Source organism: Mobula birostris, chromosome 17, assembly GCF_030028105.1.
Source record: "Mobula birostris isolate sMobBir1 chromosome 17, sMobBir1.hap1, whole genome shotgun sequence".
Lineage (NCBI taxonomy): Eukaryota > Metazoa > Chordata > Chondrichthyes > Myliobatiformes > Myliobatidae > Mobula > Mobula birostris.
The window spans coordinates 19,612,964-19,630,589 of NC_092386.1; the positions used below are offsets into that span (position 1 = coordinate 19,612,964).

Below are 17,626 nucleotides of genomic sequence, written 5' to 3' on the forward strand. Positions count from 1 at the left end.
CTAATGCAAACAAGAGAAAATCAGCAGATGCTGGAAATCCAAAATAATACACACAAAATGCTGGAGGAACTCAGCAGGCCAGGCAGCAGCAGTCAACACTTTGGGCTAAGTCCCTTTATCAGGACTGGAAAAAGAGATGAGAAGTCAGGTTAAGAAGGTGGGGAAGGGCAGCAAGAAGTACAAGGTAGTAGGTGATGGGTGAAACTGGGAGGGGGGAGTGGTGAAGTAAAGTGCTGGGAAGTCAATTAGTGAAAGAGATAAAGGACTGCAGAAGGAGGAATCTGATAGGAGAGGACAGAAGGGTCTGGAAGAAAGGAAATGGGTAGGAGGACCAGTGGGAGGTGATAGGCAGGTAAGGAAATAATGCAGATTGGGGGACCACTTCACCAAGCACCTATACTTTGCCTGCCAGAAAAAGTGGGATCTCTTGATGGCCACCCATTTCAACTCTACTTCTCAGTCCAATTCCAACATGTCAGTCCGTGGCCTCCTCACTGCCATGATGACACCACACTCAGGTTGGAGGAGCAACACCTTGTATTCCATTGGGGTAGTATCCATGCTGATGGCATGAACAAACTTCCAGTGATTGCCCCCCCCACATTATTCCCCACAACCATTTCCTTCTCTCGTCTTTTGTCCTTATCTGCCCATCACCTCCCATGGTGCTCCTCCCCTTTTTCTTTCTTTCAAGGCCTTCTGTCCTCTCTTATCAGATTCCTCCTTCTCCAGCCCCTTATCTCTTTCACCAGTCGATTTTCCAGCTCTTTACTTCATCCCTCCCCCTCTCTTGGTTCACCTATGACCTACTACCTTGCTTCTCTCACCTTTTTACTCTGATTTAGAAACATAGAAAACCTACAGCACAATACAGGACCTTCGGGCCATAATGCTGTGCCGAACATGTACTTCGTTTAGAAATTACCTAGGGTTATCTGTAGCCCTCTATTTTTCTAAGCTCCGTGTGCTTATCCAAGAGTCTCTTAAAAGACCCAATTATATCCGCCTCCACCACCATCACCGGTAGCCCATTCCATGCACTCACCACTCTGCATAAAAAACTTACCCCTGATATCTCCTCTGTACCTACTTCCAAGCACCTTAAAACTGTGTCCTCTCGTGTTAGCCATCTCAGCCCTGGGAAAAAGGCTCTGACTATCCACATGATCAATGCCTCTCATTACCTTATACATCTCTATCAGGTCACCTTTCATCCTCCATCGCTTCATGGAGAAAAGGCCAAGTTCACTCAACTTATTTTCATAAGGCATGCTCCCCAGTCCAGGAAACATCTTTGTAAATCTCCTCTGTGCTCTTTCTATAGATTCCAATTCCTCCCTGTAGTGAGGTGACCAGAACTGAGCACGGTACTCCAAGTGGGGTCTGACCAGGGTCTCATTTAGCTGTAACATTACCTCTTGGCTCTTGAACTCAATCCCACAGTTGATGAAGACCAATACACTGTATTGACTTCTCATCTCTTTTTCCAATCCTGATAAAAGGTCCAGCCTGAAACGATGTCTGTTTACTCTTTTTTATAGATGTTGCCTGGCCTGCTGAGTTCCTCCAGCAATTTGTGTATTTTTTTTAAAGTGCTTTTTTATGCTAGATAAATTAACATGATACCTTAATATCTGAAATGTTCAAAGAAAATTTCCTATTTCCTTTTAGGGCAGTTAGATAACATTGTGGGAATCTATTACAATAATAGAGAGTTCTTGACCAAGCTGTTAGGAGATTCACAAAATTAGCATGAGTTCTTGTTTGTCTGATAGAGTTCATTCCTTTTCAGTGGGAAATGCTAGTTGTCAAGAGCCCCAACAAAAGCAATCCCAAATTGACTCTGCAATTTAACCAGTTATAACCATGCAACCTAACAGCATGGAGTGTTAATCATTCATGACTCTTCAGTGTTTTGGAACTGATCCAACTCATTAATTTTTATCAATGATTCAAGGTCCTTATTTAATATCAGGATTCTGGTACACTGTAGAACACCCTCTAACATTGGACTGCCGTGTTTTCTACAGTTTGTTGACATTTTTCCAGTATCTCATCAGAAAGTATGTCACCTGGGAACCAATATGTCTTTAAAGAGATTAAATCCCTTTTTCCACCCATTTTAAGTAGGAGACAGATGAACATGGGCTTTAACCCATCCTCAAAAAAATGATCCATATAACTCATTATAACATGAGAGCCTTTAGTGTTATTCTTCCGATCAAATTGTAAAGATAAGAAAAAGTTAAAGAGAAAATTAAACACTTCATTAGAATTGTTGCAAGGAGACTAATGCTACTGATTGCAGTTTTGATTTGCATATTGAGGTTCATAGTAATTTTGTCTCTACAACCTAATCATGTTAGGCTCTCAGTCCTAAAATAACAATTTACAATTTACTATTCCAGCAGATTATGTCTTCCAACAGCCACTATCCTTCTAAGTTGCTAGTCTAAATGAGGTGTCAGACACCGGAAACGTCGACTGTCCATTTTCCTTCATTGTTGCTGCTTGGCTCACTAAATTTGTCCAGTTTTTTATGCGTTGCTTTCAAATTATTATATCAATTCTCCATTCAAGAATGTTTTAATTGGAAAAATGTTAAATTGTCCTTTCATTTATGCATTTGTAACAAAACCTATCTTTTAATGGTTAAAAAATTAAACTTCTACTGGAAATGAATTTAGGATCATAAAATTATTGCAGCAAGGAGTGATGTATTCAGCCCATTCAACCCATGCCAGCTCTTTGTAAGAACAATTTAGTTAATAATACTCCTTGGTTCTTGTGGATCTGCAGTTTCTCTATCTGAAAGGTTATCTAGTTGTTTTCTGAAAGTGACAGCTACCATCATCCACTCAGGCAGTGAATTCTTGTTCATGTCTGCCCTTAAAATTAAAAAAAGTTTTTTTTTTCTCATGCCACCTTGTCTCTTGCTGTAAATGGATAACAATGTCCTTTAGATTTTTACCCAATAAATTATGTTGCCTTTCCTCAATCTTCCTAATAAAATGTATTATTTTACAGGACCTGCCTTAAATTCCATTTAGCTTGCACCCACTCATTCCATGACACTGACTATTTTCTAACATCTTCACTGTTTGCCACACCTCTAGCTTGAAAGTAAACTGTTTGTCATGACTTTTCCTGGCCCTAACTTAATTTTGTGCCCATTATCCTTTTTATGGGCTGAATTTTGCTAACGATCTTAAGTGGTAACTTATCAAACATCTTTTGAAAGATCATGTGTATAACAGCAACTTTATTGCCCTTGGCAACACTGAGTAAAGGTGATGAACGTAATGATATATTATTTGCCTTTTTGTGGTTTTGACAAATGACTGCTCCTGAAAAATCCTTGTATTGGTATCCTCACATCAGAAGTTTAAACCGACTCGCCTAGTATTTGCAATATCCACCTTTGAATCCAATTTTGAATAATGTTATAACCCTTGCTGTCATCCCTTTCTTGAGTAGCTAACTTTGACCTACATTTCTGCAATTGTGCCTCTTTCCTTTGCAAGGAATCACCCAGAGCAGGTGATTTGTCTATCTTAAGTTCTGTCATATACTTGACTGCTTTCCATTTATCAAGTCTATGGAACTGATTCACTTCCCTCTTTTACCAATAAACTGGCAACATCTTTCTCTTGTGTAAATAATTATTAAAATTTATTCATTTACAGGATGGGGTTGGGATTGTTGGCAAGACCAGTATTTATTGCCCATCCATAAATGCCCATGAAAAATTGTGGCGGCTTCTGCCTTCAACAATTTCAGTTCAATAGAACACAAATTAGAGTATTTCAGGTGCTTATAGCTAGTAACAGTGAATGATATATTTCCAGGTTAGGGTACACTGTGACTTGGGAAAAGCTGTAGTACTGATCTTGGACTCTTCCAATTAATGTTCCACTGCTTTGCAATCTTTGGCTTCCAACCCCTTCCTCTGCTGTGATGTTCGGCTCCTTTGATCCACCTCAGCTTTCTATACCTCAAATGGATCAACATCTCCCTCAACTCAGTGGAATCTACAATCCTCTCCATAAGTTACTTCTTATACTTCCACCCCACCCTAAACCCCTCATATTCCATCATTATACACATAAAGATTCCAGTCCACACTACTTACCCTCTTTGTCTTCACTGAGAATAGATCTAAGGAAGGAATCAAAGTGGTTTGTACTCATTTTAAACTTGTACTATTCACCTATCATTTCACATAAATCTGTGATAAATTGTGTATCCCCATTTAATTAGCTTGTCTGTCTCCTCTGGATATAATCCATCTATTCTTATAGGACTTTTGTTTACATCTTTTTATCAGTGGCAAAGACATGCAGCTCATTTTTCTGATGTCACATTTAATATCTTGTGCTTGTTGTTGTAAATTTAACATAATCATATCAGGGCTTGTGCACAGTAGCTGCAGCACTTTTACTTGCCTTCACCTTCACTTCTGACAAACTTGAGAAAACCTCTACGATTAAACTGCTATCAAAATGACTGGCTGCCAAAAAGAGTGGAGAATTTTTTTCTGTTTGTAGGAGCAAATTAAAAGATCATATGGAGTTGGCGGTTGAAGTAACAAGCGATTTATTAAACAAAGCTAGGGCACTCCAGGAGACCAGACAAAGCTAATCAACCTGAGCATGAATATGGTAGAGCTTTTATGTTCTCAGTTGACAGGATTACCAGTCACACTACATTTTGACAACAGAATGGTGGTGACAGGAAGACTTAATTAATTAACAGACTAGGTCCTGATGACACAATAAAATGATTATCCTAAGGTCTAACAGTAAATCCAATTTTCTTTTGCAATAGGTGCATGCTATAACATAATTAGTGAAGTTCCTGAAATTTGGGTGTCATCGCTGCTGCATTCCATATCTCTTGTCTGCAGTTCCCTGTTAACAGATCAGCATAATCCATATTCCTAATTACTAGTTATTATTCCTTGCCATTCTTTACCCTACACTGTATTAATAGTTTTAAAATTTGAATTTGATGCTACTATTTTTGGTTTGTTAGTTATCACCAAACTCCCTATAAAGTTTGGCAATTAAACAAAATACTGTAGGCAAAATTCAGAGGTTCTAAGGAAGCCTACAGAACATGTTAAACATGTATTGTGGAGAGTCAGTAAATGTTCATGACCCCATTATTTGGAAATTTAATAGTACATACAGACCCAAAGATGTACAAGCCTTTAAACTGATCTTGCACAGGGTAAAACTTCTCCTTTGCTGCTCTACCAATGCCAAGTGAGCAAAGGGATACAGGTAAGTCCAGGAGTGAAAGGGAGGGTTGTGGATTGGAGGAGGGCATCTGAACAAGGATTGTCCACTGGACTTTGGTGGTGGTGGTGGTGGTGCCTGTTGTCTGTCATCTGTTGGGGAGAAGATCGGAAGATCATTGCGGATGATGGGTGGTGGAATCTCAGATCAGTTGGGAGATAGGGGTGTTGAGCACAGATTATGCGTATGGTAGTGTGGAGAATGGGTTCTGTTGTTTTGGGGGTGGGGGTAGAGGATGTCTGAAAGAAAGGCATGCAAGTAAACTGTATAGTCAACATCTTAATTATCTTGTTTTATTTCCTAGAATTCCAGGATACCAGGAAGTCATATTTTTCTTTACATTAAATTTCTTTACTAAAGCATTGTCTTAATTCCAAATACTTTACCATTCTTTTAAAATTAACACACATTACAAGGCAGCTAATATTGCATGTCTCTTGCCACAGAAGGGGCTTGGAGTTGGATATAGAGCAAATCTGGTCTGGGTCGAAGTTCTCTACCCTGAAGAACGATAAACATGTTGAACTGTTGTAGTTGCATGGTCATTTCATTTTCCCATCATCAATCCACAAATCACCAAATTTTGTCATTGCTGGTATTTGAGTAAAAGATCCTTAGATTGATCCTTAGGGAGGCACAATGATTATACCCTGGATGAGTTCTCCTACTCCACACTGTATTTCAATCTTTTAAGTTTGCGCAACTCCACTACTTTCAAATGATATTTCATTAAGAATCCAGGTATAAATGAGAAAAATTACTCGGTGTGGAACAAGAAGCCTTGAGAACAACATAATTTGATTATAATTACCTGCCCGACTCCAGTAGATGATGGGACAGACAAGCAAATATACCTCAGTGGATGGAAAGGCATGAATCTGGAGCTTAAAACACATTGTGGTTGCTGCCATTGAAGTACCAAGTCTAGGAAACCTAGACTGCTTTGGACTGCTAAAGTTGTTGGAACACAGGGCAGTACATTACAATATGGCTGACCTGGGAAAGTGTGGATTCACCTATGGTGACGATCTTGATGATGCAAGAAAACTATACAGCTGGAAGTTTGAGCCTCTATGTAAGGTTCTGTGAAATCATATCAACAAATACTGCCCTTATCCATGGTCCATAACCACATCTGGTGAAGCTTTTCTGAGTTTTGGCTTGGTATATGGGATGGGTGTGCATCTAATACGCTTGTTTCCATGGCCTCTTGCTTATCCTGCTCTTTCTCTATTGTTTTATTGTTACCTATTTCTGCTACTGAACAAACACCTGCAGTTTTCTAACTCCCTGCTTTGCTTTATGAGCAAAACGAGCACACACTGCAGCTTGAAGTGTTGTACTTAAAGAGTATGCACTATGCCCGATTGGAATGAAGTAATTGACTGACTTTGTCATAAGGTAGTTTTAATAGGCTTATAACAAAGTTTACATAAAATGTACTGATCTATCATTTCAATGAAGTATGCAACATGAAGTAATACTGCAATAATTCAATGTGAAATAATATATAAATTTGTACAGAGAAAATGGTTGCATGTTTATTCAGTTATGCTATAAGTAAAACTGGTGTCCTTTCATCATGCCTTCTTTCGGGTTGCTCTAGCTTTTAGCTAATTGAAATCTCCTATGTGTACATACCACTTAGATGTTCAACTAGATTTACACTCACCTGTATTTAAATTGAAGTTGCATACCTCTCAATTCACAGTAACACCTGGCTTTGTGTTGTCCTGTGCTTTTATCTTCCATTCTGTGTTTTTTTTTCTTGATTAATTCTTCAGGTTTGTTTTATTAGAATCATAAATTGTTATATTTGGTGATAAACTGAGTATCTTGTTATATGTTCACTGTATTATGATAAACATACAAAGACTAAAAACAGCAAATACCAGATATGTACATCAAGGTTGTCCAACCTGTGCTCACAGGCTGGACTTGACCCTTTTAAACCTGGATTGCTGTGCCTTTCCACAATCTTAGGCTATAATTCCTTTCTTCAGCCAAATTGTTCTGTGCATTGATGGGATGTTGTATGAAATAGGTAGAGATTATTGCAAGGGTTTCCATTCCTGTGCCTCTGCTTCCACATGCACTGTTATTAATTTGCCCCAGCTTCTCATTACTATGGCTCTCAAGTTGGTCCTCCGCTTCTCAGAGCATGGTTACTGATTTTTCTTTTCTCGCTCTCACTTTCTCTCTGAGTTTACTTCGATATCTCGAGCAGTGTTCGATGTCGGTTAAAGATGGAATGTAGAGACCTCAATTTCATGCTTTGTTTCGGGCTGAATCAGCCAATGCTGTTCACTCATTTGTTGCTTCCTGCTTCAGAGGTTGGACATCCCTGATGTATGTAGTACCCAAACAAAATGTTTGGATCAGAGTATATTTACAGAGGAGGTCAACAGCTTGAAATTATTCTTTTGTTTTTTTTTAAATGTAAGGTTAAAGAGAATTGGACACCAAAAAAAAAACACTTATTGTTATGGGTTGATATTTCTCTTGATCAAGGAGCATTTTAGGTCCTCATGGATCATGCAAATTTTGCCTTGTTTATTTTATTTTGGTAACTTCTGGAATAATTGATTTCTGCACTCTTGTATTGATATGGATGCAGGGCCAGCAAGGGAAGAAACTTTCAAACTGCCACTGTAAATAAAACTTGTATGGCAATTTCCATTTCTTTAACAGAAATGCATGGCCTGTATGCATGTCAATAGGGTACATTTTTAATGTTTTATTTAAATAAGGGAAATTTGCTGATTTGCTATATCTGCATCAGGATTGTTAGTTGCTTCTGACAAAGTGAATGGTTATTTATGATGCACAGTTGAGATTTTTTTTATTCCTTTGGATTAAATAAGTCTAACATTGAATGCTTTGCTGTTGTTTTTTTGCACCCTTTTCTCACTTCCAGGAAGAGAGCCCCCTGAGTCTGTCTAGCCCAGAGTGTAGTGGTACCTGGATGCATTACACTAGTGGTGTGGGTGCTGGGCGTCGAAGACGCAGATCAGGGGAACAAATCACTTCTTCCCCTGTCTCCCCCAAATCATTGGCTTTCACATCAAGTATTTTTGGCTCATGGCAACAGGTTTTTCAATTTTCCTTCATTTTTATGAAAATTGCCATTTTCACTGGTCAAACATTCACCGTAATTCCTCAGGTCTGTCTTAAAGTCCCTCTTATTAATTTTAACATTGACTTCCATAATTATGAAATAATTAATTAGACCTTTACATTGATGAAGTGAATGAAAATAAATGGCTTGTTATACTTTATTTTCAGACATTGGATTAATTTGATTCTAGAAAAAAATCTTTAGTTCAAATTTTAATGATCTTTTACTGTCTAGTTGCATATCCATTCAAGAACTTAATATGGATGCTGCTCTTGCATTTCTTTCTGCTGTTCTTTGCAGGTCTATTCTCTTAATTTGAATGTTGCAGTACCAATTTCATTAATCTTTAGATTACTTTAAATTTTGTAGCGATTTTTACCCAATACATCCATTTGGAACTAATAGAGTTAGACATATTACTGATTTTGCACTAATCCAACAGAAAACAAAGTTAGAGATGGAGAATAATATTGTTTATGTAAAGCAACCACCATAAGCAACCCCATACATTTACCATGTGCTAAGTTAAAATTACCTTGTAAATCAGAGCACTCTTATGTCCAAGTTAGTGCCAGCTCAATAGCTAAGTCTTTTCAAAACAATTTCCCTGCAAAATGCTCTAGTAGGAAAGCAGATACACTCCTTAAGTGATGAGTACAGATTTAGACATAGAACACATTGTTTTTTAAAGCTGAAACCTAGGCTTAGTTCAAAAGCACTTCAGTGAGAGAAGTTCCCAAGTCAAGAAGCTGAGAAACCAGATATTATTTATCTAACTTACATAAAGAAAGTTGTGGTAAGGCAAAGAGCAGTGAGTGAGGTTATTAATCTTGTTCCTTCCATTACTTTAATCCAACTTATTTAACTCCTGATGAAATCTTTTCATGTTTCTTTTTCACTTCAGGGAAAGGTTATATAAGAAAAAAATCAAATTAACTTATTTGACCTTGCATTTAAAGTTATGATCTTTAAACAGTTGCCTTTTGGCATCATATTGCTAAAGGTCCCGCTGCTCAGGAGCCATTGCGTCCCTCTTAGTACTTTTAATATCTTTACTTGGGTATAAATCCTGCTTTAAATTGGATATACATTAACCTCTTTTAAAGTAAGACCTTCAACTGGAAACTAGTTGCAGATTCTTCCCTCTGTCATGTATAGTGAATAATTAATTTTGATCTCTGATACAGTTTTAGACTTGCTCCTCTATAATTAGGTTTTGTATTCATAATCAAAATTTATAGTCTGCTTGCTTATACCTCTGCTTTTAAAAACTTTTGTTTCAGGATCAGTGTAAACATCTTCAATGCAGTAAATTTTAGCTTCTATACCATTTTTAATTAAGTTTTTCCTCTTTTTAATTTGTTGCTTGGTGTTGGACGCCAGATCCATTTTTGCAAATATTCTGTTATCTCCATCACTGGTTGTGACTTGAATTATTAATCGTTACCATCTTATTTAATAGAGTGCACCACCATTGACTGTAAATCTGTTAGGAAGCAATGAAGTTTCTGCTTAACATTTATGAGCAGGAATATGATTTAACTTAACCTGAGCTGTTAAAATTTCAAATTAAAGATCCAATTTAGGACCTTTCTGATCATGGTTGTTTAATACCAGCATGTGTGTCACTCTGAAACACTTTTCTCAAAAATTCATCTCTAATGTACGAATGTTGAAAGTAATTATAGCACCTTCTTACATTGCCCATAGCCAAATGAAATTAAGTTGAGTTTAACCCACAATATCGTAATGTTTTGTCAAGATGTGTTCAGTGAATGCTGGAATTACTCAGCAAATCAGGCAACATCTGTGGAAAGACTTTAGGTTGAAGATCCTTTGAAGGGTTTTTGACCTGAAATGTTAATTCTGTTTCTCTTGACACTTATGCTACCTGATATGCTAGGTATTTCCAGTATTTTCTGATTTTATTTCTGATCTTCAATATTGCAGTTTTTAAAAAAATTGACTAGTAATCATCTGGGGTGTACTTCCATATTTGAAAATAAACATTATCTCTTCAAGTACAAATGTATAATCTTCCAATGTAAGTAACAGCATATTCATCCAACTAAAATCTCAATCTGTCTACTGTAAAAAGCTGTTCTCATTGCCCAGATAATAGTCTTATATTGATATAGATCATGGTAGATATTGGCAGTCAACGTTCTTCTAGTTAAAGCAAACAACATAAATCCTATTTATGGTAATAAATGATGTAGGTGTCAGAAGAATGAAAGGTGTTCATATGCAGGCGCCCAAAACTAAAACGTAATTTAAATGAAAAGAGGTACTGCAACGTAAGACACTAATGAGGAATGTGCAGCGTACACAGAACTCTTGTATATTCACTGCATGGAGTAAAGACCTGTTCTCTCAAACACACTTGTATGTGCTTTTGTTTTGTCTTTACTGAGAGTGGTGCAGTTCAGTTAACTGATGAAGCGATAGAGTGATATCTCTATGCTGTTGTAAACTGATATTTTCCCCATGTGTTTATTTTACTACTGTGTTAATCCAACATTTCCTATGTTCATCCCATTGCAAGAACATTATAGGTGGAATGGACTCATTTCAGGCTAAAGGACTTTGCATGATCTATCATTGTCTTCGTTCATTCATTTCCACTAACATTTATCATGCAGCTTATTAACATTAATTGTCTTAAGCAGACTTTAGTATAAGATTGTCTTCTGTTATTAATTTTTATTTATTCAAATGTTCAAAATACTGTTCGGTATTTCTTTTTAGGTGCTTCCAGAGTCCAGTAATTTTTTACGAACTGGAAGGTCCTATTCAGAACAGAAATACACTGGACTTGGTAAGTACTGTGTATGCAAAGATAGCTGGGAAATAATCTATTACATCTCTACTTCCAAAACTGTTAAAGGAAATAATTAGAATTAAGAATTAAATTAACTTTTGTGGGCAGTAAACGAAGAAGTGGTATTTTATTCCTTGTAATGACTTTTGTGGTTTGCTGTGGAATTTAAGAAAAATCATACACACTATAATTGCAGAATGAAAGTGTTTCTAAAGTTTCAGAATTATAAAAGATGTTGGTGAATTAAAAACTCATTTGAAAGATTCAACCGCCATGTGAGTAATTTGCACCATTCTGGCTGAATTTTGAAGTCACTTGCATAAAGCATGGGTATGCCCCAAAAGCCTTGGCTTCTCATGTAGCTGATAACTTGCTGTTAAATCTTGGTTTTTTATTACTCTCATACAGATTCAGTAATTAAAAGTATCAAATAGTTCTACTTTTGGATAACAATTTATTATTGAAGAGGAACTGATATATTATTAAATGACTGTGCAGTTAAAAGATAAGATGTAGCACAAGGTAAATTAATATTTGAACATCCAGCATGTATTCAGGTGCAGGAAGTGTAAACTACTTGGTACAAAGAACAAAAGACTTGGGGTTCCTGTTTAGGACATACATAACAAAAGTTTTTTTGAGAAATTTGCTTAAGTAACTGTGTATTTTGTCTCTCAATCATGTGGCAAGAATCTAGTGCCAACACCTTTGCAAACACATCCATACTTTTTAATGGATACTTGCAGGTTATCATACATAAAAATATAGAAGGTTGACAAAGTGAATGTGATTGTTTCGTGACATCATCATATGTTATTTATTTATGGTGACATTGGTGAAAAGGAGCAAATTATATCATGCCTCAGAGGCCCAAATTATTAAGCTAAAGTTAGAGCTGCTTAATAGTTTAAACAATTTTAATTGTTTAGTATGTGCTGGTGAAGATATAATTGTCTTTGCTTTGTATCTTATGAACTTGTGTATTTGCAGGAGTTGATGTATTACCGTACTAATGAGAGATATTGATTTTGTCATAATTCTAAGGCATGCTGCATGATTCCCTTTTTGGAACAAAGAACACCTGGTTTGTATGTGTTTTCTCTAACTCCCATTAGGGTCTCACTGTGCAGGCCTGTTTAGCACTACTGTGCTGGGGGGTTCCTCGAGTGCACCTAACCTTCAGGATTATGCTCGTGCGCATCGTAAAAAGCTGACATCTTCTGGCTGTTTTGATGGTATGTGCACGCACCAATGTAAGCAAATATATAACCACATTTTCAGAAAAATCAGAATTCTGTGTTGAGAATGGCAGAATCCTATTTCTCCCTTTCCAATACTTGAGGCTATGGAGGAGCACTTGTTCTTAGCATGTATCATAGAGCAATTGGCAATTTACACTTCAGGCATAGTTTTACACAGAAATATTACATTCAAGTCAGGTTTCACATTAATACACTTTAGCCTTAAAACATTACTATATTTTAATCATCAATCTGTCAACTTTTTTTGGCATTGGCACTTAACAATGGATCAGATCTAAAAGCTGGTGGTAGATAAAATTTATAACAGTTTTAAAACCAATTTGACTTGGCGGTGCTTAGTTCTGAATAACGTCCTTTAAAAGTTTACAGGCCATTAATTTATAAAATCCAGTGGTGTAGAACGTGATTAATTCCTCATAAATGAACATATTTGTTGGCTTATTAAATAAATAAAATGTAAATGCATGATCAATTAATACGATGGTATTTGGAGCACAGTTATGTTTTGGACAGGGCTTCTAAGAGCTTAGGGATGAAGAAGTAGCAAGTAATCTCCATATGTAAACTAATCTAGCCTTGCAGTTTGTTACCTTGCACTGAATGATGTTAAATTATAATGTGCATTTTACACTTGCTAGTAGTCAAAGGATCTGTAACAGCTGACTGTCTTGCATTAAATTACTTTTTCCCTCTGAACTGTCCTGCATGCCACCTAACAATCTTTTTTTGGGGGGAGGGAACCCTCTTCTGCTAGTTGTTATAAATTTCAGGTACTTGTTTTTCTCTTTCTTAGACGCCACATGCAGTTCTGCTGTAAAAAGGTTTTCTATCTCATTTGCTCGACACCCAACCAATGGTATGTTTGCTTTTTATCCCCTATCCAGCAAAGTTTATCCTTTGCTTCATCCCTTTTTATGTGTAACTTTGGATGCAAATTTTTACTACCATTCATCCTCCCTAACCTCCCATTAGACACATATCTTGGAAATGTGTTCCATGGGACTGCAGAATGACTTTATTTTCCTTTTCTCTTCTCTCGACCTTTTATCCTTCTCATTAAAATGCATCATCATTCCAAGTTGTTTCTGTGTTATATGTGAAAGTGGTTCTTGTTCTGTGCAGTTAACACTATGTCAGGGTTAAAAAGATTTATTTTGAATCACGAAGAGGTGATCTTATAATAAATGTATGTTAGTAGTGTAACCATTGTTGCTTATTCCACATATAAATTAATAACAGCAGTTTTAAATTGTGCCTTAAAGCTGAAAAGAAAACAAATTGAAAAGTTTCAGTCAGTTTTCCCAAATATATAAAAAAAAATTTTTTATCTTCAGCCTCCCCATGAGCACTGATGTTTAAAATTGAATATCTCAGCTGAGAGCATTACACAAAGTAGGCAATAGAACACAAGAAAGATGGGATTGAGAAAAGACTTATTGATCCATGTAGCTTACTGGTTTGTCAATATATGTATGATTACAGCAGCTGTGACATTTTACCTCCATAAAGATCTTGATTACTTTCTTTCTTTGAGCAGATGTTTCTTGAACCTATCTATTAATCTCTTAGTTATTCTTAATCTGCTTTACCAGAGAACATGGAGCAGTAATATAAACCTTAATTTTTTTTGTATTTTAAAAATCTGGATTAGGATTTTTACCCTAGCCACCACTTTTATTGATACTCCAAACTCAGAAATATTTGATTGCATAATATTTTGAAAAATTATTTTGAGTGAAAAAGTAGATATTATGCACAAATACTCAATAGTACAGTACAGCAATAGGCCCTTGGGCACAACTGGTCCATACTGACCAAACATCTTCCCGCTTGGCCCAGTTGCCCATGTTTGGTGCGTATCCTCCAGGCCTTTCCTCTTTATGTACCTATCCAAATATCCTTCAATGTGGTACAGGGGAAAGGGGTAAAGCTACTCCAGATAGAGACAATGGGAGGTATCATTGCTATCAGAAACATGAAGGATCAAGGTCAAGTAGGTTACAAATGCCAAACACAGCAGACCCCACCCATACAATTCACACCTGCCACAGTTCTCCTTCCCCTTGCTCTGTGTACTGAATCACACCCACACACTTTCCAGGACCAGGCTCTGTCCGAGGCAGGCAGGTCTTTGTGACAAAGTGTACCAACATTTCCAGACACCTCAGATGCTTCTGAAATTGACAGTGGAGTTAGAACTAACTACATCATTCACACAGCCAGGTAGATCACATTTAATAACTGAATCATCTCTCAAGAGTTTCTGGACCACAGGGTGATTGAATGAATCAACAGGCACAATATTCATGCAGCACTATTTTATCCTTTACTTGGTTGGCAGGAGTGCGATAGATATATTTCTTATTTTCAGGACATTCTTTCTATGATTTCAAAAGTACATAAGAATTTCACAGTTTTTCTTAAAGATGAAAATAAACTGAAGTATCTTTACCTATTATATGATAAAACTGAAGTACATATCTTTACCTATTATATGATAAATCTTCATCATCAACATATTTTATGTCTGTGCCATTGCATCAATCTGTAATTTTGTAGTGTGAACTCAATTTCTACTGCTCTGCTCCGCATTATTTTTGGTGTCTTTGTCATTATCTAAATCACCTATAAAAATAACTTATCACTCCCATGTTGATACCAAGGATCTACCTTTAGCTCTTTATGTTCATCAACATGCTGCACCCAGTGCTATTCAAAAACAATATTGTTCTCCTTGTATATCATAACTCATCTCTCTTTAACTTGCCTGCCCTTGACCTTCAGTAATTTTTGAATCACCACACAAAGTTTCTAAATCATTACATTCCATACTAAATGTCCATTACTATATAAGTGAATAATTTCCTTCGTTTATATATAGGCATATCTGAGGACACATCTACAGTCTCTTTCATCAACACAGTTTTCTAATCTCCGGTTTTATTTCTGTTCCCTACAACTGTTTTGGGAATACAGTTGTAGGGAATAGTCAGCATGGCTTTGTCAAAGGCAGGTCGTGCCTTACGAGCCTGATTGAAATTTTTGAGGATGTGACTAAACACATTGATGGAGATAGAGCAGTAGATGTAGTGTATATGGATTTGCAAAGCATTTGATAAGGTACCTCATGCAAGGCTTATTGAGAAAGTAAGGAGGCATAGGATCCAAGGGGACATTGCTTTGTGGATCCAGAGTTGGCTTGCCCACAGAAGGCAAAGAGTGGTTGTAGATGTGTCATATTCTACGTGGAGGTCGGTGACAAGTGGTGTGCCTCAGGGAACTGTCCTGGGACCCCCTACTCTTCGTGATTTTTATAAATGACCTAGATGAGGGAGTGGAGAGATGGTTATGTAAATTTGCTGATGGCACAAAGGTTGAGGGTGTTGTGGACAGTGTGAAGGGTTGTCATGGTTACAACAGGACATTGATAGGATGCAAAACTGGGCTGAAAAGTGACAGATGGAGTTCAACCCAGTTAAGTGTGAGGTGGTTCATTTTGTTAGGTAAAATATGGCAGAATATAATATTAATGGTAAGACTCTTGGCAGTGTGGAGGATCAGAGGGATCTTGGGGTCCGAGTCCATAGGACACTCAAAGTCGCTGCGCAGGTTGACCCTTAGGTTAAGAAGGCATATGGTGCATCAGCCTTCATTAATTGTGGAATTGAGTTTAGGAGCCGAGAGGTAATGTTACAGCTATATAGGACCCTGGTCAGACCCCACTTGGAGTACTGTTCTCAGTACTGGTCACCTCACTACAGGAAGGATGTGGAAACCATAGAGAGGGTGCAGAGGAGGTTTACAAGGATGTTGCATAGATTTGGGGAGCATGCCTTATGAGAACAGGTTGAGTGAACTCGGCCTTTTCTCTTGGAGCGACAGAGGACGAGAGGTGACCTGGTAGAGGTTTATAAGTTGATGAGAGGCATTGATCGTGTGGATAATCAGAGGCTTTTTCCCAGGGCTGAAATGGCTAACACGAGAGGGCACTGTTTAAAGTGCTTGGAAGTAAGTACAGAGGAGATGTCAGGGGTAAGTTTTTTTACGCAGAGAGTGGTGAGTGTGTGGAATGGGCTGCCAGCAAGGGTGGTGGAGGCGGATACGATAGGGTCTTTTATGAGACTTCTGGATAGGTACACGGAGCTTAGAAAAATAGAGGGCTATGGGTAACCCAAGGTAATTTCTAAGGTAAGGACATGTTCGGCACAGCTTTGTGGGCCGAAGGTCCTGTATTGTGCTGTAGGTTTTCTGTGTTTCTATGTTTTACACAGCTCATAATCTAGTGTCATACTTAACTCTAAGATGAGCTTCTGACAACATGTATACACTATTACAGACTGCCTTTTTCCACTACCTGTGTTGTGATGACACCTGACTCCTGCCAATTCATCTGCTGTTAACATCCTAATCTGTATTAATTAATACCTGTCTTTTAAAACTGAGCATCAGAGTTTAGATGACCTCATGTCCTAAATTGTCTAGTTACTTGTGCATTTCTTAATCTAGAATATATTTTAAACGTTTTAAACTCGAACAGATTTTTCAAATTTGTCGTGGTCTCCTCTCGTTAACTATGATATCGTCCAACCCCACACTCATCAAAGGTATCCTGCCTCTAATGTCACTTATTTTAATCTCTCTTTCATCAGCAGCTATGATCTACTTGGTATGACTCTATCTCTGGAAAACTCTTCTGCATCTACTTTTTGCTCCTTTAAGATAATCCATAAAACCTACCTCAAAAGTACAAGCTTTTGATCTTCTGTCACCTTATGTAGCTCATTGACATATTTGATTATATTTTTTTCTGCCTTTGAAGGTTTTACTCGGTTAAACATGATATATTAATAGGCTTTGTATGTTAGGAAATCCACAAAATTCAATTCAAACAGAAATTTCATATTAAGAGGAAGATTGCGTTCAGTCATGTTAAATTAATTTTCCTCTTTTTGTCTCACTTCCACAATAAGAAGAATTAACCTTCCATTATTGCTCTTCTGGATATTCTGTATTTAAATTTTCATTCTTCGTCTCATGAATTCTGATGGTGAAACCCAAAATCAGTAAATTACAGACCAGTTCTAGATTGACCATTCATTGTTTTGTAAATTAATAGCATTCATAA

The 17,626-nt window shown here is 37.1% G+C and overlaps 1 protein-coding gene across 9 annotated transcripts in view; it reads left to right on the forward strand.

The window, feature by feature from the left end:
- The window catches only part of ppip5k2 (diphosphoinositol pentakisphosphate kinase 2), a 113,581-nt gene that overhangs the window by 80,594 nt on the left and 15,361 nt on the right, over positions 1-17,626 (forward strand). For 5 of the 9 annotated variants that reach the window (XM_072281338.1, XM_072281337.1, XM_072281336.1 and 2 more), the window contains 2 exons: positions 8,218-8,391; positions 11,167-11,236. In XM_072281338.1, coding sequence (XP_072137439.1) covers positions 8,218-8,391; positions 11,167-11,236 — 244 coding nt within the window. The other 4 variants (XM_072281344.1, XM_072281342.1, XM_072281343.1 and 1 more) reach the window with 4 other exon arrangements.